This window comes from Cupressus sempervirens, chromosome 5 (genome assembly GCF_028749045.1).
Source record: "Cupressus sempervirens isolate cs-2001-9-10 chromosome 5, ASM2874904v1, whole genome shotgun sequence".
NCBI classification, from domain to species: Eukaryota; Viridiplantae; Streptophyta; class Pinopsida; order Cupressales; family Cupressaceae; genus Cupressus; species Cupressus sempervirens.
The window spans coordinates 90,633,991-90,655,663 of record NC_143122.1 but is presented as its reverse complement, the minus strand read 5'-3'; the positions used below and the strand labels follow the sequence as shown (position 1 = coordinate 90,655,663).

Genomic DNA, 21,673 nt, shown 5'->3' with positions numbered 1-21,673 from the left:
GGTAAATCATTAAACACTTTAGAGTGTTTAATTCTCAACTACTGGATATCTGGATGATATTCTATCTCCTCAACATTCTTTTGGGTAGGCATAATCCTGCACTTCATTGCCCAATCAATAATATCCTCGTGTCAAACCAACTGCTGCAAGCACCTAAGGGAGATTTGCTTCAACTCATCATTATGGATTGCTTTAAGAACCTAGGGCTGCCCAACTTTAATAAATCTCATCTCCATCTTCTCTGTACTTAAGTAAATATCCTTAAGTGTGTGTACTCAGGCCATACCAAGGAAGAGAAAGCATATGTATTAAGTTTCACAGGAAGATCTGTAATCATCTTGTTACACTTTAAAGTGTAACCATCAGCTACTTGTACCGGCAGGCCCTTGAAATCCTCAGTATGCATACCTCTCCTAGTAACCAAATGTGCATCAATAAAATTATGAGTAGCTCCAGTATCAATTAAAGCAACAATACCCTGTCCAACAATGAGTCCACACATCCTGAAAGCTCCCTCCTTCCTCATACTAGATAAGTAAGCTACCTTGAGGTTGGAGTCATCCACCTCATGATCAACATCATCACTCCTCTGCTGATCCGGCTCATAATCCCCATACTATTCCTGAAAATCAGCATTGTCGTCATCATCATAGAACCATTCCATCATCCTATTTGTACGTTTCATAGGACAATCATGGTCAACATCATAAGGAACCCTATAGTAGAAACACAACTTCCTCCTCCTTAAATCATCAATGGTTTCCCGATCCAAAGGTGTTGTAGCAGGACGCTTCCCCTCAGCCTTCTCATCTCTCCAGAGTGGCACCCTATCATGGGGGAATATAGCAAGCTTCAGAGCGAACTTACCCCTAGGTGTAAAAGCCTCTACGTTACAGGCCTTTTTCATTGCCTCCTACAATGAAGAGGGATCTAACGACTTAACCCACCCTCTGAGTGGCTCAGCAAGGCCTTCAATGAAGAGCATAAGCCTCCTCCGCTTAGATATATCATACACCATTACTGACAACTGCTAAAACTCGTTGATGAATGCCTCCAACCAAGCTGTCTATCGTAACTGAGCCAACTCCCTAAAATATACCTCAGGATCTTTCTTGTCAAAGCGTTCTGTCACTCTATCAACAAACTCCTGGTATGATAAGATCTGATCATGATGAAGAAATACTAAATCGTGATACCACCAATCATGGGCAACTCCATCAACGTGTAGAATAACAAACCTGATGGCGTCCTCTTCAATCATAGGATGCAAAGCAAGGTAGGTGTCAAGCTTGTGAACCCAAGCTCTAGCAGTCACTCTACCGGTCCCATTAAAATGAGCCAATGTCATCTTACCGGCTGCCTGCTAGAGCTCAATATAACTGGGCCGCTGTCTGTCAGTAGCAGGCCTACCCCTAGAATGCTCACGTTTTTGTGTCAGATATCTATCAAAACTCAAGTTATCCTTTAATGCCTGAGGAAGAGCATCCCACTCATGAAAATGAGTCAGTACATCATTGTTGTCGGTAAATTCTATATTGTAGCCGATGACTAGAATAGTATCTATACTTTCAGAAGGGATTTTGGAATCATTATTGTAATCAGATTGTAAGCATTGAGCGCATATTGGGTATATGAATAAAGTATTTTTTCTACGTTATATCTTACTACACTACATGCGTTAAGTATCCTTTTACCATGTACGGTAAACATTTGGCGACATTTCCAGACAAACCTGGAACGAAGGAAATGTTATGAAGATTAATGTCAAATTTGCTTAACAAGGATAGAAATAAGATCAAAGATAAGGATGAAATACGTACAATACAAGAAGTTTTAATTTTAGCACAACAGGCAGAGTGCAAACAAAAGCTTTAGCAGATTGCCGACAAACACCGAGGGGGTGAAGAGGCACACACAGAGGGAGTGCATTCACCTAGTAGGTTGAGGAGTGTCGAGGAATTGTTGGAGGAGACTCAACAGTGATTGAATTTTGTAGAAGAAACAAGAGAGGAGTTCTTGAACCTGTATAAGCCAAGGGTAGAGCATCTGAACGGAAGGGAAGCAACTCGCACAGCTCAAAGTGCCGAGGGAGCACAAGTGTGGAGTGAACTCTTTGTTCCCAATAGACTTGACGGACGGATAAACGCGGAGAATCGAACAACTTCACTTGACGAAGATCTTCTTTCACCAGGTAACACAATTGTGCAGAACAACGCAGGTGCTCAGGACAGCACGAGTGTGCAAAACAACTCAGGTACATAGCAGGTACCTCAGAATAAAAAAAAAGTAACAATGGCAGGACCAAAGGAGAAATTGCCTAAGTTTAATGGAGACGAGACGATAGATCCAATCAAACACTACAGGTGTGTGAAACAATATGGACAGCAAACAGTGTAACAGGTGAAGATGATTGGGTTTGGCAGTTTCCAACGACCCTACGAGGCATAGCAATTGATTGATTTGCTATCGAGCCTCGGAAATTGACTACATAAGCGGATGTCAGAAAGCAATTCATAGCAAAGTTCTGACTACTACGAGACGATAATGAAATTATAACAAAGATATACAGCACCAAGCAAGGAAAGAACAAAACAATTTGTGCCTATGCAAGACCACTAAAAGAGTTGGTTGGGAAGATGGAGAGTCAACCAGCTGACGGATTGAAGAAATGATGGTTTGTTGAGGGGCTACGACCATCTTTGAAAAAGAAGATGAAGATTGTACCACTAGCATTGTATGTCAATGCGTATAATAGCATGATGGATTTGGAAAGCAAACAAAATACAAGTAAGAAGAAGAAGCATAAATCGTCAAATTCAACGGATTAATCATCCGAAAGTAGCAGTAGATGAAGAATCAAACAAGAAATTTCGAGCGTTACAGAAAGATATGCTATGAATGATGAAAGAATTTAAGAATTTGTAAAAGAATCCGGACTTAGTGAAGGGAGAATTCTGGTGCACAGACTATAAAGAGGATGGCCACAGAAAGCGTTCATGCCCGAAGAAACAATTCTGTGATATCTGCCAAGTTGCAGGACATTCCATAAAGGAGTGCTCATTTAACATGAAGTCAAAAGGACATTGCAAGTATTACTGATGCAGGAAACGTCCACAGGAACAAGCACAAACAATAATGCAACTTCAGGAGGATATTGCAACAATAATCAACGTGGAAGGGGTAGCAATAATAACAATTATAGTAACGGAGGCCAGAATCAAATACAATACAATGCGAGTGAACGGCCAATGATATAGTGTCGTGCATGCAATCTCTAGGGCCACTTCGCCAGAGATTGTACCACGAAAGAGATGTCGCAGCTACTATGCAGATGGTGTGGTCCGAGAGACATGGAAGATTCAAAATGCTCGAAGCAAAGGGTAAATTTATTAAGCATTGAAGCATGTGATGAGAAGGTACTAGTGGTTACACGTGAGCAGGCAAAGAAGGCGAAATACCCTGATGCAAAAGAAGAAAAGGAAAGGTTACAACAAGCACGAAAAGAGCTGGAAAAACATATGAGAACAGGGAAGTTACAAGTAATAGACACTGTCAATACCTCGAAGAGGAACAAGGCTAAACAAAACATGATAAGGCAGGTAATGCAAACAAAAGTTCCTATTAAATTAAATGACCTTCTCACAATGCCACAGCTGCAGACGGCTATTCTGAATATGACACCGATTCTGAAAGCAACGGAGAAAATAGGAAGGGATGGTAGTGGAACGATTGCAACAAACCCCATGCTACTGGCACTCATGACAAGAAGATATCTAGCAATAGTTGAGATGGGCATTCTGGGAACTGTACTAACAGACACACTTGTGGACGGAGGGTCAAAAGTGAACGTGTTACCGGAAGATATATCGCAAAAGTTAGGACAACCCATGTTGTGGCCACCTACATTTCAGTTACTCACGGCAGATCAGCATGGGATCAAACCATTGGGAACTTTGATGGCACAGTCGGTAACAATTGAGACGCAACCATTTTTACTAGATTTTGTGATCATTCCACTAAAAAGAAGAGGGCATGACGCTATCCTTGGACGGGGTTGGTTGGAGCAAGCAAAAGTAAAACATGACTAGAAACGAAACACCCTATCCATGGAACACGGAGGCAGAAGATTCATAATTGACTTACATACACAAATGGCAGGGGAAGAGGCAGTGTCGTCAAACTCAGAAGGTGAAGGCCAGAGTGATGATAAAGGAAAAATGAGAATGGAACCAGACGAAGAAGGGGTATTGAGATTAGAAGAAAGGTCGACTAATGATGACCTAGACTCAGTGAACGACCTATTCCACTAGCAGATGGAGGATTACGAGCTCTTTCCGAGCTATAATATGGTAAGCGTTGACGAGGGTGACAAAGGAGAGGAAAATAAATGTCTGAAGGAATACGAAGAAGCGGAAGAAGGAAAGGTGGTTACGGCTGAAGCTGAAGGGAAGAACATACCGTACAAACCTAGCAAAAGGAAAGATTCCACGGTACAGTACATGGTGAACAGACCACGCAGAAAGAAAAGGTTACACCGCACCACGGATATAGTAGAAAGGTGTCAACAGCAAGGAAAACACATCGTACAGTCTGCACAGGAAACAAAGACGAAAGGCTTAATAAAAACTACAGTTGTACAGAGTGCAGGTTCTAGAATCAAGAATACAGTTATTGACAGCAAGGAGTGGCAGCCGATAGAATTCATGATACCAAGTTTCGAGAAAAAACTGGGTGATATAGAAAGCCTGAGGGAGAAACTGTATAACTTAAATAAACTTGATGAGTGATAATTGCAGGCACAGTGGACCATGAAGGTTATACAGAACAAGCATAAGGCATAGCACGACAAGCACTTGAAGTTGAACAGATTTCAATTGGGACAATTAGTTTTGAAGTATAAGAGGCGCAACGAAATCAAACCAAACAAATTTAAAATAAAGTGGATTGGGCCATATAAAATAAGCGAAGTGGGTGATAACATAGCAATAAAATTATGGGCACTAGACGGGAAGTAGCCGATGCAGTGAATGAGTCAAAGCTAAGAATCTATCATGAAAGAAATAACGCACCTCTGTGGACAAGCAACTAAGGGACAATCTAAAAATAATAAATATTTGTATATATATGTAAAATAAAGTGTAAAATAGAATATTAATTTTTTTAGAAGCTGAAGAAAAGAGAAAAATATTGATATGCGTAATGAGGAAATATGGACTCAGAGCATACAGTCTTGAGAACATTTAAAGCACATAAGGCATATAAGCTCACTGTACGGATAATTAAGATTCTAAAATGGTATTGCAAGGCCAGCTAAGAACGTGGACAGGAGAACAGCATTGTACGGCCTTGGAGATCTTCACATTAGCATGGAAAAGGGCAGATTGGGAACCATACAGCCATTAGGGGAAGGAGAAACAACCACCATACGGTTCCGGGATGCAAGCGTACATACATGGACAAAACCACCGTACAGACGTGTAAAGAGGAGGCTTGACCGTACAGCCGTATGGACAAAGGGAGGCACTTTATAGAAAAAGGCTAAAACAAAAGGACTGTATGACATTTTGTATGATGAGAGAAAATTGTACAAACACACAACAAAGGGAGAGCTCGGACCGTACAGCTGAAAGTTTGCACCAGAAAAGGCAGAGTGGAAATACTAAAGAAAGTCGTCACCATACGAAACTCAAAGGGTAGCAAAAGGTAGTAGACTGAGATATCGTATGACATAGGAGAACCTTGGAGAGTAGAAGGCGGTAGACTGTTACACCCTACAGTAACCTTGGAGAGCACCATACGGCCAAACAAAGTGCTTATAAGAGACAGAAAAAGTTGTATGGCGAAGGCAAAAGGAAAACAATAGAGTACGGCCACCAAGAGCAGAAGGAACAAACATCATACCTCTATACGGAAGGCAGAAGGAACAGGCATACCTAACGGAAATCCATCCAGTACAAAGGGACACTATACAGACTCAGAGAATATGTTAAGAAGCACAACCACTATATAGCCACTAGACGCAATGGAAAAGGTATGGCCAAAACAGAGAGCAGTGAACACTGGGAAGATACCGTACAACCGTACGAGCAAACTGGAAGGGAGAAAGTACGAAGGACAAGAAAGAAGACAAACCGTACGGTCAGCAGGGGATCACCAGGAAAGGAATTACCATACAGCATTTACAAAGAAGGAATTATAGAACTGTACAACATTCTAAAATCTATACGGGCTAAGGAAAGAGGGAGATATAAAGTCATATGGCCTTGCAAAAAGGAGCTACATACTTAGGGAAGGCAAATTTGGTAGCGCTTCTTAGGAAGAAAAGTCGTACGACCATCAGCAAGCATGTCTTGGGTTTGTCATATGTCGTACGGCCAAGAAGATTACAAGAGAGTTATTGTAGAGACCTAGGAGAACATTATTCCATCCGTACGACCATAGGAATAGAAGAATGTAGTCGTACTCTCCAGGAAGTAGGAGCTGTAAAAAGAATGACGACAAATCAAAACAGTCCATAATGAATAACACATGATACCGAAGAGAAGGGAAAGACATAAACAGGTAGTAAAACATAAGTGGTTGGCAGGAAGAGTATGGGATCGGAAGAAAATCACAAAAATGGAGTGTTTCGTGGACCTTTGTGTGGGTTTGAGAGTGCTAATTTGGTCTTGGCGGCCCACCCCGCCCTGTATTTCTACAAGGAGCGTGCCTGGGGCTCTACCCCAAGACCCCAGGGGGGGCACTGCCCCTCGACCCCGCTCGGGGCGATGCCCCCTAGACCCCCAGTCAATTCAGTTATCAGTTGTGAGAAGTGTGACCAGTTGATGAGACCTGGAGCTGCTATAGGCATGGAGTGTTTGTATGCCAAAGGTGGAAAGGGTACTAGAGAAGCCTTTCGAGAGGTGTGCTACGCTTTGAGGCATTCAGAGTAGGTGTTAGACGTGAGGCTATCTTAGTAGATGCATAGAGAGCTCGGAAGGAGTTGATCATCCAATTGTAGGCAGTAGAGCGACACTCGGCTCAACGTACCCAGGAGTTGGAAGCAAAGAATGCGGCACGAGTGGCTATCAAGGTTAGATTGGCTAAGGTGACAACATTGTGTTAGCAGAGGCTACAGATGCAACATTTTTTTGGAGACCAGTTTGGTGTAGGCACGGAAGGAATGTGAATGTGATGTGACGGAAACAGATCTATCTTGTTATAGTTAGTCAGTTAATGTATTATGTTTTGTTAATCTGTCTCAGATATTTTGTAATTGTCGTTTGGAGGCGACTTTTCTTTCTGGGGGGATGGTGTCGGTAAATTCTATATTGTAGCCAATGGCTAGAATAGTATTCGAACAGGCGCATGACGGTTGCGTCACCCCTTCGAGAAACTATATGTACACTATTCGGAAGGGACTTTGGAATCATCATTGTAATCGGATTGTAAGCATTGAGTGCATATTGCGTATATAAATAAAGTATTTGTTCTGCATTATATCTTACTATACTACATATGTTAAGTATCCTTTTACCTTGTACGGTAAGCAGTCATCAACAAATGGAGCAGCGTCAAACATACTGTTAATTGCATCTAATTCATGTCTCAGGAAAGTGAGTCTCTGTGGCCTGTCCTGAGCACCAATATAGCCTGTCCTGTCCGCCCTATCATCCATCCTGACATGATCCTCAATCCTATGCCTATCATCAACCCTGGGCCCCATATCCACACATGATCTGTGGGATCCAACAGAAACATCTCAATCTCTCTCTCTACCCCAATCCCGAGGCAAAGCTAACTGCTACAATGTTAGACAATTGTTTGAGAACACCTATCATCTGCTATTGCCTGGCTGCAATATTCCTAGATGCCTGCAAAGTATATCAACCTAAGCATCTATAGCACGTTGCATGGAGCCACCAAAACTACTCGGGCTTCCCACTGAACCAAACTGAATCTTTGGTTCTCCCTCTCCAGGGTGCATACCTGGCACAAACCTTCGATCACCATCCATATCTCAAGGTGAAAAATGACAAAAATATGCCTCTGAAATTTCTGAGCCCAATTCCTGCAGACTGGCAGGAAACTGCTCTAATACCACTGTAAAAACTCTAAGTCTGACCTGATAGAATTTAAAGACCACAATGCAATGATACTGTATTCCTTGTTTTATTTATAATTCAGCAAATGTGAATCCATACAATATTCCTTCAATTTATTGTGTAATTTTATTGAGGAAGGAAAAATTTAAAAGATTACATGGTATTTCAAACAGAACATTTAGCGATGATAAGAAGAACCTGATTTTCGCTATGCTAATCAATGGAACAACTCAGCTAGAGTGCCCAATACTGTCTCTATGAAATAATGAGAGCTAGTGAATCCTTAGCGCCGGCAAAGGGAAAAAACGGCAATGACTGTAATCATAGCGGCCTCCAATTGCAATGAGCAGCCACTTATAACGCCTTCCACATCCGCCAAGGTTGGTCAATAGTAAACTTGAGTGGGATGTTGGCGGCAAATATGCAAACCAGTACAAGTTACGGCTCGACTCCCAGCTCCTTCGTATTCAAATGCCACCTTAAGAACATACAATTCCCCAATCAACCTTGCAAATCGATTTGCAGTTTGGTTTCGAATTTGCAATCCTAACACAAACGATTTCCTTCAGATAGAATAATCTCTAGGCCACAGTAACCACAGTAGGAGTGATTCGATAATTGTTTATATCAGCACAATATCTAGAAAGATCACAGAAATTCTTCAAAACTCTTAGCCAAGCAATATAAGCAAATTAGATATATGAATTCAAGATGATCCCTCCTCAACAAAAAGCTGCATTTATAATACAAATTGAGCCATCCAGCTTCTTCTCACACTTTTCGCTTAAAAGGCAACTTTATAATATAAAGTTATGACACTTTATAATATAAAGTACTATGCTCATTGAATAACTTAAATAATTATTCACCAAAAAAACTTTAATAAAGAAATCCCAAAGAGAGATCAAATATCCAGAACTAGAGGACCATCTCACCTGACTGCTCAATCCAAAAATAGCAATTGTCCACGAGTGATTTACTAAAAATAGTAAGTCCAAAAATAGCAATCTCACGACAAGACCCCCAAATCCCGGCATCAGCTCACAAGGGTCGTGATAATGAGCTGACAAACCCACACTCCGAAGACTTGCTAAATTGGGGACGTTACAAATGGTGTCAAGCTAAATAAGATATTTGATATCTGCAACCCTTGGTCATATCACTTGGTCCCAAACTATCTCAATACTACATCTTACTTTATGTTCTTACTTGATGCTAGATAGGAAAATCCTGAAATCTTATCAATAAGATAATTTTCCTTGATAAGATCTTGGTGCCACTAGCATTATTGAGAGAATATGCAGAATTGCCTACTTTAACTTCTAAATACTATGTATAAATTGTCAATCTCTACTCACTAACTTCAGGTGTTCAAGGTCCTCACCCCTTGACCTCATTCTTTGATTGGTTAAGAATGGGGACTTCACATTTACAGCCAACTTGGGGCCAGGAAGGGCAAACTGGGCTGAAACTAAGGTTGATATGTATGTGTGTGTGTGTATCTCAATTAGTCGCCCTTGGCATTTGTTGACCAAATGTTCTTCCTACCTTTGACATCAATGAAAACTACAATATTTCAACACTACCATTCTCAGAAGATCCTCTTTATTTCAGAAGTGTAAGTGTACAAGTACACAGGTGCCTACTAGAATGCTATCAATTTGAACAAAGTTGAAATTTTGCATATGTCATTACTGCTTTAAGATCATACACTCTTGATCCTCTCTTTGATGGTGGAATTTTTTAATAAAAGAGTTGCTCAACATAAATCATTTATTATGTGTTTCGTTATTATGTTTTGCTGATTTTTTTATTTCTGATTATACTCAAAATATTTTATGCATAATCCAATGCTGCATAACTAAAAATCAGATTAGCATCACTTTGGCAAAACTTCCATTGCATGCTTTCTTCATCTTGGCTTAACTACTGTTATTAACCCATGGTTTATGTGTGGTATTTAATAAAAGCTTTACTCGATATGTTTCCATAATATTTCCACTGTAATTTATCTCCAACTCCATTATTAATTGTTAGAAAGGTTAATCTTTCCTTAGATATATTAATTGGGATATTCCAAGGGTCCCTAAATGTAGTTTGTCCTCTTGTACACATGTGGAGGACATGTCATTGTTTGTCCTTTATTCCACATGTAAGGACAACTCTTGTTTATTTCTTTATTTAGTTTATCCTCCTTAAGAGGATTGTGACACTTTGCACACACCTATTATGAATGTGGCATTCATAGAAATGGGAGTTACAAATGCAACTCCTTTCTCATCTCTATATAAGAGATGCTCCTCCTTCTTTCTTCTTCACTCTTATCACTTTGATGTTATTGTATTGAGCTATTTTGCTCCAACTCTCTCTCTCTCTCTTCTCTAGGCATTTGTCTTCATTCATAATACTCACAAAGGGTTTTCTTTGCTTTCCCCTTATAAATCCTTGTCTCCATTGTTGAACCATCTTGGTGTATGCTCTTGGATTTTGCTTATCTTATGGTAACATTGTTTCACACTTAACTTACTTGGATTGTTTCTCGTTCCTTGCTCAATCTTATCATTTCTTACATTAATTATCCACTATGACCACAAGCTCTCTTGTACTGTGGTTAATGGTAGTGTATGCTAATGTATGATTCAAACTGAATGTGAAACCATCAATTAATACTTTAAATCAAGAGATTACTCTCAACTTTATGTAGATTTCAAAATACCAATTGAAATGCTCATAAAATCAGGAAATAAACATAAATTTCGGTGACTTGTAGAATTTGGGGTAGAACTAAATATTTAGTAAAAAATATGCAGCCAGCATACTCATTTGTGTTATTGCGTGCCATGTAATTTGTTAATATATGTTTTCCATCATAAATATCTTTGAATGCACTTTATAGGTGCATATTTTGAATAATAACAATGGTAATTGTAAGTAAATTTGCTTTGAAGCAAACCTCTGTAGCTAGCAGTAAATTCGTGCTTTCCTCAATCCCAGGTAAAAAGTCACCATAAAACTGCCAGAAATTACCCTTTGTGTCAAAAGCCAGCAAAAGAAGACAAGCCAATCTTAAGTCCCAGTCAGCCTGCAGTAGTTCAGTAAGCAAATATAAACATAGGCAGAACATCCTTATCTATGAAATACCAACAAAATAGAAAGCAGATGCAACTAGAGTATGCAATTTATGTACAAGCTACAGGTCACTGTAGTTATATTGATATTATTTTTCTACACTGTAGTTTAAGCTATGTTAGGTAGTATTTACTTACATTGAGTTCGAAAGTACAATGTGTCACACTCTTCCATAAAAGTTACACTTCACTTATTTAAATATTGAGTAACCTTATTTCCTTGAGAAAAAAACACCTTGATATGGGTAAGGTGTACACCTGCTTTCCATCTTGCAATTTCTATAAATGCAACCTTCTTTTATGGACATGTCTTGCAAGCAAGTTCTAGATATTACGAATGAGTACAAATGACACTATCTGCTAGCTAAATCTAGGAGTGGAATTTCAATGCACCCAAAAATGTACTGTTATCATCAAGGAAGGTAAAATGATGTAATATCAACCATAATCCTTGTTCGACCATCTCTAATGTTCTTCTTTGTAATAATTTCATGAATGACTAAAGACATACTTCACTCCAATATCCAATATGCACTCTCACCTTCATCATTAATTCATTATTTAATTTATCAAATATAGCGGTAAACATGAAGAATTGCATATGCATTTCTATATTGCAAAAAGTTAAAAAATTAGAAAAAGTAAGGTGGCTTGTTACATAGGGGCAATTATCCAGCTTCTTCTTACTCACTCATTATAGAAGTTGACCACACACTCAACAAAGAAAAACTCAAGTGCAAAGCAAAGGAAGTAGAAACAAGAATTACAAAGATAGAGCAAGAGGTTGGAAAAGGTGAACGCAAAGGTGGAAAATGTGCTAAAACATTGTAGCAAGACTTACTCTCCCGAATGAGTTGTGTATTCAACGGTGACATCTCTCAAGCAAAGAAACTGTAAGTTGGTACTTTCCAATTGCATCAAAGGATCAAAGCATGGTTGGCCAATAAAAAGGAAAATGTTAAGAGAAATGTTGCATGCAAAGTGATGCACATAGAGAAAAATCACATAAACAATGCACAATAGAGTCACAAAAGCCGAGTTAGCTAAGGGTTGTTTTGGTAAGCAGGAGATACTTTCTACAAACAACTCAAATTGTGATATTGCTAACAGGATTCAACTGTGTAGTTTTTGGAGTCAAACTCATTAACCCATGTTTCAATGGTAGTGGTTCACAAGAACCCATCTCTCATGAGAATGAAAGGAACACTTAGCACTCATTGTATTTATGCGATGCTCACAGAGGTGAAGCATCATGACTTCCTAGGAAGTTACCTAGCCCATACTACTCCACCTCGTGCACGCTTAACTACTGTTTTGTCCATGGTTAAGCCCACTGTGCTTGCAACCTTACAAAGGTGAAGCGCCAAGATTTCTCAAGAGGTCATCCATCCTAGTACTACTCCATCTCAAGTGCACTAAACTGCAGAGTTCCCTCCATGGTTAAGCTTGCTGACTGACCTAACAAAAGGTCTCAATGCTTCACCTCTATGAGCATCACCTAGATGCAATGAGCACTAAGTGTTTCGTTAATTCTCATAAGAGATGAATTCTTCTGAACCACTAATCATGAAACATGGCTCAATGAGTTTGACTCAAAAAACTACACGATTGAATCCTGGTAGCAATATCACAAGAGTTGTTATGTTATTGAGCTTCAAGATTACACCAATTCACCAAATAACAACTTTCTCAAAGTTTAAACAATCAACTAAAATAATTCCTAACAACTTTGTCAAAGCTCATTCAATCAACCAAAGTAGTTCCTATGCTAGGAATTATCATACTTAATGCTACATCTCCAATGAACTCCAGCCAAATATAATGTCTCCAAATTTATCTTCTTGATAAAGAGTAACTTTTGTAGATTAAAATACTGCTTCAACTTATCAAAGGTAAATGCATCACCACACATCAATTTTATTTATTGTCTTTTCAAATATCAACCCTAAAACAACAATTAGTGTGATTGAAGCCCAAAGTTAACTCTCCTCACCATAAGACTACTACAGGATCAAGAAATGGCTAGAGAATAACAAGGAATCCTTTTTTATGGTCCTTTAAAAGATTAACCCTCAAACAACAATTAGTGTGATTGAAGCCAAAAATCAACTCTTCTCAGCATAAGATTGCTAAAGGATCAAGATATGTAACCTCTGTTATGGTTGCAATAGTTGGCCAACTATTGAATTCGTACTGCTAAGCATGCATTCATCCGAGCAATATCAGCTTGTATCTTGTATATCTCACCATGTATCTCAAGCATTTCTTTATTCATCTTAGTCTAAGTTTCCAATACAGGTACGCTGGTATGACAATTTTTGGCAGGGAAGTTTGGGTACATTTGGGTACGTCCATAAAGAAAAACATTAAAAATTATAACTATATAAATATTTGCAGGTTTAAAAGTAAAATTAAGATTAAAATTCAGAATACCACAGATCATACATGCTGAACAAACTCATAACTGCCATTAATATTAAAAATTCAAAATATTTCAAAACATGAAATTTATGACAGTATTCAATTCAAGTTTCATTGGTTCAACATTAAAATAACGCACTTAATAATTACTAACTATGTATCAACGATATAGGCATCATAAAAGATCATCAACACCAACATCAACATCAAAATACCACAGATCATACAAGCTGATCAAACTCAAAACTGCCATTAATATTAAAAATCCAAAATATGTCAAAACATGAATTTTATGACAGATTATTCAATTCATTGTTTATCGGTTCAACATTAAAAAAACACACTAGGTAATTACTAATTATGCATCAATGATATAGGCATCATATAAGATCATCAACATCAGCAGTGACATTAGATGATGTAAGTAGATTAGAATCACGTGCAGCCCCACTGCTACTTGCATTAGCAGGACAGTGGCTACCCGTTGCACATCCAGTAAAGAATGTGTGGCAGCTGAATAATCCAAATCAGTTCGCTCCGGATCTACATCCCAAAACTTTATGCCTCCTTCCTTGTATTCATTTTGACTATGAGTAAGAAGGCGCAAGTTGGAATGCACATAAACCAGTTCTTCTGCCTTACTTGCAGCCAATCGATTGCATTTCAGAGTGAATAAAGGAGTATGTACTCCAATTTCGCTCAAATGAGGAGGAACTAGCAACCTATTGAGGCAAAGTGAGGAGCATAGAAAATGTCAGCTTTTAAAGTTAATAAGTTTTGTTATTTTTACAAAATGAAAACAAAAATAATTTAGAGAGTGCAATAGAAATTAAAAAAACTTACTTGTGATAAAAGTTTGATTGCAAGATTTTGGAGGTGTGGCGGCGTATGACCATTAAGGTACCACCAAGCATGAGCATCCTTTGTATACTTGTCATGGAGAGCAGAAGCACTTTGACCACTAGAAGCTACAAAATCAGCAAACTCACTTGTAACTATATTCTCCATTTCACGTTCAGGGAAGAGTTTTGTAAGTGCTTTCCTGCACCATTCACTAACTTCTGCATCTCTATATGGTGGTGCCCTTGATGGCATAGCAAGAATTTCATCACTATAAAATTTGGGAGTCAATGCAAATGCAAGAAGATGAAGTGGGGTGGTCATTTTATTCCACCGCTCAACACAAATTGTTTGCACCTCTTTGAAGAAAGTTTCTTCAGGATCTTGCTCCTTTTCATTGATGACATGTTTCATTTTCTCAAGCATTGAATCAATTCCATCGTATACCTCTCCCAAGCATGGATGATCCATGTTGATATGACAGATCATACTTGTGATGGGCTCAGTGAAACTAAGAAGATATTCCACTCATTCCCACCAAGTGTCATCTAAAATCATTCGTTTTACATTTGTAGCACTTTCAGTACTAGATTGCCTCAACAATGACCAGCTTTGACTAATAACCATACTAGCAAGTGACTCTTGCACCTTCACAAGTCTCCTCGACACAATTGTGTTGGATGCAAATTGAGTCTCAGCAACCTATTCAAAAATTAAAAATTAAAAATTAAAATTAAAAATACAAGCTAAAGATGTGCTAGTTTAAAAACTAAATTCATAATTATTGAAGTGAAATACAAAAATTAAAAGTTAAGAACTGTACTTAAAGTATTTCAATTACCTTTGGTAACTCCAACTGCGAAAATGATCTAAAAATGGCCTGTGACATGTGATAGTTTTTGATGAACATTTGGATCTCTTCAACTTCTACATAGGTTTCTTTGATCCAATTTATTTTCCTACCCAACTTTTGTAGCATAAGATTGAGAGTGCACTGCACAAGGTGTCCAAAATATGTGTTCAAACCGCGTCTCAATCAACATGCCCACAGCTTTACAATTCTTTGCATTGCCTGTTATTACTTGGACAACATTTTGAGGGCCCACATCGTGAATGCATTGTATAAGGATGTTAGCAATAAATTGTGCATCCTTCACCTACCCTTCACAATCTACAGCTTTAAGAAACATTGCCCCTTTAGGGCACACTACAATCATGTTGATTAATGGACAATTTTGGGCATCCTTCCGCCCATCAGAAATAATCGACACCCCTATTTGTTTCCATGAATTCCTAATAGGAGTCAATGTAACATCTATACTTTTTACCTCCTTTGCTAGTAAGGTGCTACACACCTTCTCATATCTTGGCCCCATGTACCCTTTTGGAGCCTTATTTATTTTTCTAAACATATCTTGCCAATATGGTGATCGCGCAACATTAAATGAAAAACCATTTGCATATAAACATCTTGCAACACTTTAATCTGCAATCTCCCTAGCATCATTCTTAAACGCACTCTCTAATGGCCCCTGCTTCTCTTCACATTAATAGGTTCTTTAGTTCTACCCAAAAATGGGTGGCTCTCTACTACAACATCAGGAAAGTCATTATGAGATGGAGGCTTATTTGATCTCTTCCCTTTCTTTAAAAGATGGTTTGTGCCACGAGAAACTCTTGCATCTGCTTCCTCTTGCTCTATAATATAGCTTGCTATTTGTTGAGGCAATAATCCATTACCATCATCTCCTGGACATGCTTTGATACCCTGTTGGGGAATTGCACAAAGCTGGGCTTTCACACGACTATATAAACTTTTGTACCCCACATTACAAAAATTGCATATCCAAACAAATGTTCCAACCCCTTTTACTTGTTCTATCATTTGGACATATTTCCACAAAGGTGAATTTGGATCGGTTTTGAAGGTGGGGGACGAAAAGCTAACATTAACAGTAGTTGTCATTATCCTATTAACAAAAAATTAAAATTTAAAAACTAACATTAGACAGAAAGGTCAAATATTTGATCAACTATAAAAAATGAATTAATATAACTATAAATGTGTATTTAGAAGTTCTATTTTAATAACAAGTTTATATTATTTTAATATTATTTATTTAATACTTCTATTATTGATTTTTAATTTTTATTTATTTTATTAATTAAAACATTAATATACAATATACTAGTTTAAATTTTATTTTTATTTTTTTAACTAAATATTATAATTAATTTATATTCCTATTACTATATATTATAATTTTAACATTGTTAAATTCTAATATATGAATATACATTATTTTCATAACATTTTTATTAATTTAATAATATTGATTTAATCAACCTAGTTTTTCTTATATGAACGCAAGAATTTTAAAATACATTAATACCAACCATAAAACTATTAAATATTTAATAAATATTTCTACACTTACAAAATAAAAACAAAAAAAATATAAATCAATCTTTATAGACCATTTGTAAACAAATATAAAATTTACAAAAGTGAAATTTAATAAACTTATATCCTATTAATAAAAATGCTGAATAAACATATTAATAATATATGAGTTACAAACAAACTATAGTCTAATCTTCAAGGAGGGAAAAATTTAATACAAAAAACTATGGTTGAATCTTCAGGGAGGGAAAAAATTTCACGTCTATTGTTATTCATCCGGCCTCCGCTCGTGTTCATCCTCTGCAATCAGAAACAGGCGTTTGTTCCTCTACCTCCTGCCTATGCTCGTCAGTCTCGTCTGTGCTAAAACGCCTCCTACCTACGCTCATCAGTCTCGTCTGTGCTAAAACACCTCCTGCCTACGCTCGTCGGTATTGTCTCTGCAAAAATGAATCGTCTCTGCAAAAACGAAAAAAAATTTGGAGTACGTGTTTTGCCGTCATGTGCCCTATTTATTCTTGAAATAACGCGTTCAGAAAAGAGGGTTTCCAGTTTTGCGTTTAGAAAAACATTCCCAAAATTATGCAAATGAAAAAAACACTGCTAAAAATCTCAGATTTGTTTTAGAAATTTCCCACAGCAACTGGATTCAACAAGATTCGGCGGGAGTTTAATAAAGACGTTTTAGGAAAACAAAATACGTATCTTTTGCAAATCACAACAGTATTTTAGGCATTTCAGTTTCCAACATGTTTCGTACCTGGAAATGATGAGATATAGGTGACATATCTGCAACTTAGATCTTAGTTAAGAATCAAGAGTAAGACCATGATGTTTGCACTACACCACCTGGTAATCAGTTCAGCCTCCTAGCCTTATGTTGCTAGGGAGCAAAATCTTAGCAGCAGGGGTCATTCTTCATTTTAGATTTAATTTGACAATGGTTCTTGAGTCAAACTGAGCAGAAATAACTGTTGGAGGAATCAGCCTGCACTATTTTGTAGGTTGAGAATAGATGTACATTTTCAGATTTAATGTAGGACTCTTATTGCTCAGTAACAAGACTACCATAGTTTTTTATTATGACTAGTAAAACTCTTTCTCGTTTCTTGAGTGCCATCATATTAGAAAAGGGCTTGTGTGCACCATACATATCAAAATTGTGTTTGTGTGTCTTTGTTTGATGACTGCAAGCAGCTATGTAAGTGGAATCCTAGCAGTATACAACAAATTTTAGATATTGACAGTTGAAGCAAGTCACCCAGTTGATTAAAAAAATTTGATTGTAATTTTCCCAAAACTTTGGACACCTAACTTAGACATGTGTCTGTTGTATCATGCTAACACTGCTAAAGAACAATAGCATTATAACCAATCAAAAGAAAATGTTTTCACAGATAACCCTTGCTGGACAAATGTTAGTGCCAAAAAGAACTAAATGTAATCATGAAATGTACCTTTTAGCTTATTCTCTAATAATCAAGTAAATGAAAACATCTCACACTGCAGAAACTTTAATAAAATTATAAAAGTTAAAAAAAACAAGAGGAAGTAGCATGTTGTCCTTGCTTAAATTGTTAAAAAGGTGTCTTGATACAAATGTCTAGGTGAGAAGGGAAGGAATGTCATTGTAAGCAATATAGGCAAAAAGACAATTTTAGCAATATATCCAGCAGAAGTCAGATTTCAGAGCTGGAATCATCATTTGTTCTTGAACTACTTCTATAATTGAAAAATTTATTAGAATAATTCCAAAGTACAACATAACCATGATATATGTTGATAGCATGATTTCTATGTGCATTCCTCTAAACATGCTCGATGTACCTCAGGATTTGTGGAGTTGATAATATCAAATATAGGATGCCCAAATGGTACAACGTTTGGATAAAACATCCAAGGAAGCTTCTTGCTCACTGTAAGCATAAGTTCCATCGGAATCTCGAGAATCACCTATACCAAACCAATTCTTAAAATTAAACACACTGAAAAGTTATTCTTGTAGCTAATTAAGAAATGTTTCAGGATCTTTAACAAAAGCATGATATGGGCAATTATGTAAGTCAGAGACAAATATCACTATGATTTCAGCTGCATCCTAAATCTTCAGTTCACATCTGTCTTCATGATCAATATCAACTACAAAAATGTGCTACATCTGAGAAGAAATTGATTTTTACACCAAAAAATGTAGTTACGTTTATATTTGTGCATGATTAGTCACATCTGATAGTACCATTCAAAACAAATGCTTTCCTCCTATTCTTACAAGAGTTTGTAAATGCCCATGACATACAATATATTTAAAGATGGTCAATTAATATACTGAAGATCCCTCACATCTTCCAGCAATATTTAATGCTTGAATCTTTGGATATTAGTTCTTGCTAAAGGATTTACAGGCACAAAATTTCAAAATGATCAGGCAGTTATGCATAACATACCAATTGCAGGAATAACGAGAGCAATCCAGTCAAAGTAAAGGGCAAGAATTAGATTTGTAACACAACCCAAATATACTCAAATCTGTTTCTCTTCTAGAGGACAATGCCCATTATTTCCCAACAGATCTCAAGCTGAATATAAGCATGTCCTCAACAAAATATATGCATTAAGGAAGAACCGTATAGTCCACTGCTAAAGTACATGAAAAAACCATGGTACAAAATTATGTGATCCACCAAAAAAATACCAAAATGATATCCACATGTTCAGAGAAGGATTTACCTATCCCCATACATTGTTGCCAAGACATGATATAATTACAATTCCACTCAATTTCTGGACATCAAGTATGAAATGAGTAAAATAGATAGATCTGCGATACTGAAGCAAGCAAATATACAAGAATAAATGATGTTGGAGCATCCAGGGATGTAGGGCAATCCTGCTGTATGCATCTTCAAAATATGTTGTTAATTTTATTTTCTACAATGGCTAGGTGGTTAAAAATTGTTACAGCAATTAGAGCTCGGGAAAAGGTATTGAAAATTCTTCTGTAATTCTGAAAAAAATTGAATGAATTTTTACTGGAGTTAATTTTGAAATTTTTATGCACCTGGGTTACTTTGTGTTTCGGTTTTCAGTCCGGACTTTCTTTTTCCCAGGCCTGTATGTTATCCCCACTCTGGGCATATTTCACGTGTTTCTCCTGTGACCTTTGTGATTCGTGACTGTTAAGATTCAGCTCTGTCTTGAGGGCACAATCTGCAGCGTGCAAAAGGTTTCGTGAGTTTGACTTACTCCCACAACATCTTCATTTGCATCTGCATAGGAGGTCGTGATACTGTATTGTTCGGCATCAACAGCCCTATTGTCCGCTGTTTTTGACAGCTAGGGTTTCTTTTACAAGTGTTGCTGCATTTGACAGAATAAGTATGTGTTTTTTCCTCTCCCCATAGCTTTGTTCTTCCACGTGTGACTCCAAACTCGCACTTTCTGTTCGCGTTTTTAGCAGTGTTTCTCTCTGCTCGGATGGCACATATTTTTTACAAAAATATGTGGTCTTCATTCCTGCAATCTAGGGTCTGCCGACCCTATGAAGATTTTTTTCGACATTCGTTTTTTGTGGTTAGGGTTTCTTCGAAATCCTCAGATTTGTCATTTTTTTGGCTGAGGCTACAATGGGATCTATGCTATAAATTTGTTTGTTGATGTGATCTGCCATTTGCCTTGAAATCTGTGTCAAAGAATTTGGCAACATGTTAACTGCTGCTGGCAAGTTTCCAATGTTTGGTTTGATCAATGTTACCAAATCTGGTCAGGACTGTCCAATTCCTAAATAAATTTTACCATGTAAACTTCAGATTTCCAAATTACTTGAACGTCAACCTACTAAGGTTATTATTACTCAAATTATATTCATTTTATGTAGAAAAAATTATATTCTTTATTTTTTATTCTCATCATTATGCAAACAAGATTTTACTGTTTATTTCTGCCAACAGACTTCCAATCTAAGATCATGAACCTAGAGCATCAAAGCATTCAAGCAAGTGCTCTAGACCTCAAACAAATGTATCCAGATAAACCATTCTAAAATTAGCATAGAAGGAGAATGTTAGCAGAAACTGAGGATTACAATGAGAGAAAAAGGATAGATCTTAGTACACTAGTAGTGCAACATAAATGAACACAACCTATCTCTGCAAGTAAAAAGAAAGTTATATGCAACAACAGAAAATTAAATGCAACTGAAGGAGGAGAGAAGAGAACAGTTAGAGGACAACACCAGCAGCCAGTCTCAATAATTCAAACGACATTCTTACCCTGGGCTTGTGATGATATGGTAAATCTCTGGCAGCATACAATCCAATACCATCAGGTCCCTCCTTAAATTCTACTCCAAAAAAAGTGACATATTTGCCAGCACCAAGTACATAAAAATCAGGATCCACTGGCTCCAACTGCAAGGAATTCAATCATTCCAGATAGATATGTTAGCAACTCAAAACAAGTATAGAAACTGGGTTAAAGAAATCAAATAGGAAGCATGCAAATAATACTACGTTTAAACAAGTAATATGTAAGAGTCAAGACTATATGGACCTAGTGTCATATACTACAGCACCTCAAATGAATAATTTTATGAAACCGTGCTGTTGTGCCTTGCCCACACGTCCCATAAAGGGATACCCTTCTCTCTTTTTTGTACCCTCAGTTTAGGTATGTTTAATTTAGCATTGTGTCATTTCTATCCACCTGGAGTGTGTTTATCAAGAGTCTGCATTTAGGAAAACTGGAATGTATCTAGCATTGCAGAGAATAGGCCAGCTGCAGTTCTAGACTTGCTCAGG

General features: G+C 37.4%; 1 protein-coding gene across 6 annotated transcripts in view; it reads right to left on the bottom strand.

Moving 5' to 3' along the window:
- The window catches only part of PTAC14 (plastid transcriptionally active 14), a 358,101-nt gene that overhangs the window by 279,682 nt on the left and 56,746 nt on the right, over positions 1–21,673 (bottom strand). For 3 of the 6 annotated variants that reach the window (XM_089828745.1, XM_089828746.1, XM_089828747.1), the window contains exons 3-5: positions 21,146–21,283; positions 18,705–18,830; positions 11,038–11,166 (exon numbers count right to left, since the gene is read on the bottom strand). In XM_089828745.1, the coding sequence (XP_089684871.1) occupies positions 11,038–11,166; positions 18,705–18,830; positions 21,146–21,283 (393 nt within the window). The remainder of the gene's footprint in view (positions 1–11,037; positions 11,167–18,704; positions 18,831–21,145; positions 21,284–21,673) is intronic. The other 3 variants (XM_089828749.1, XM_089828750.1, XM_089828748.1) reach the window with 2 other exon arrangements.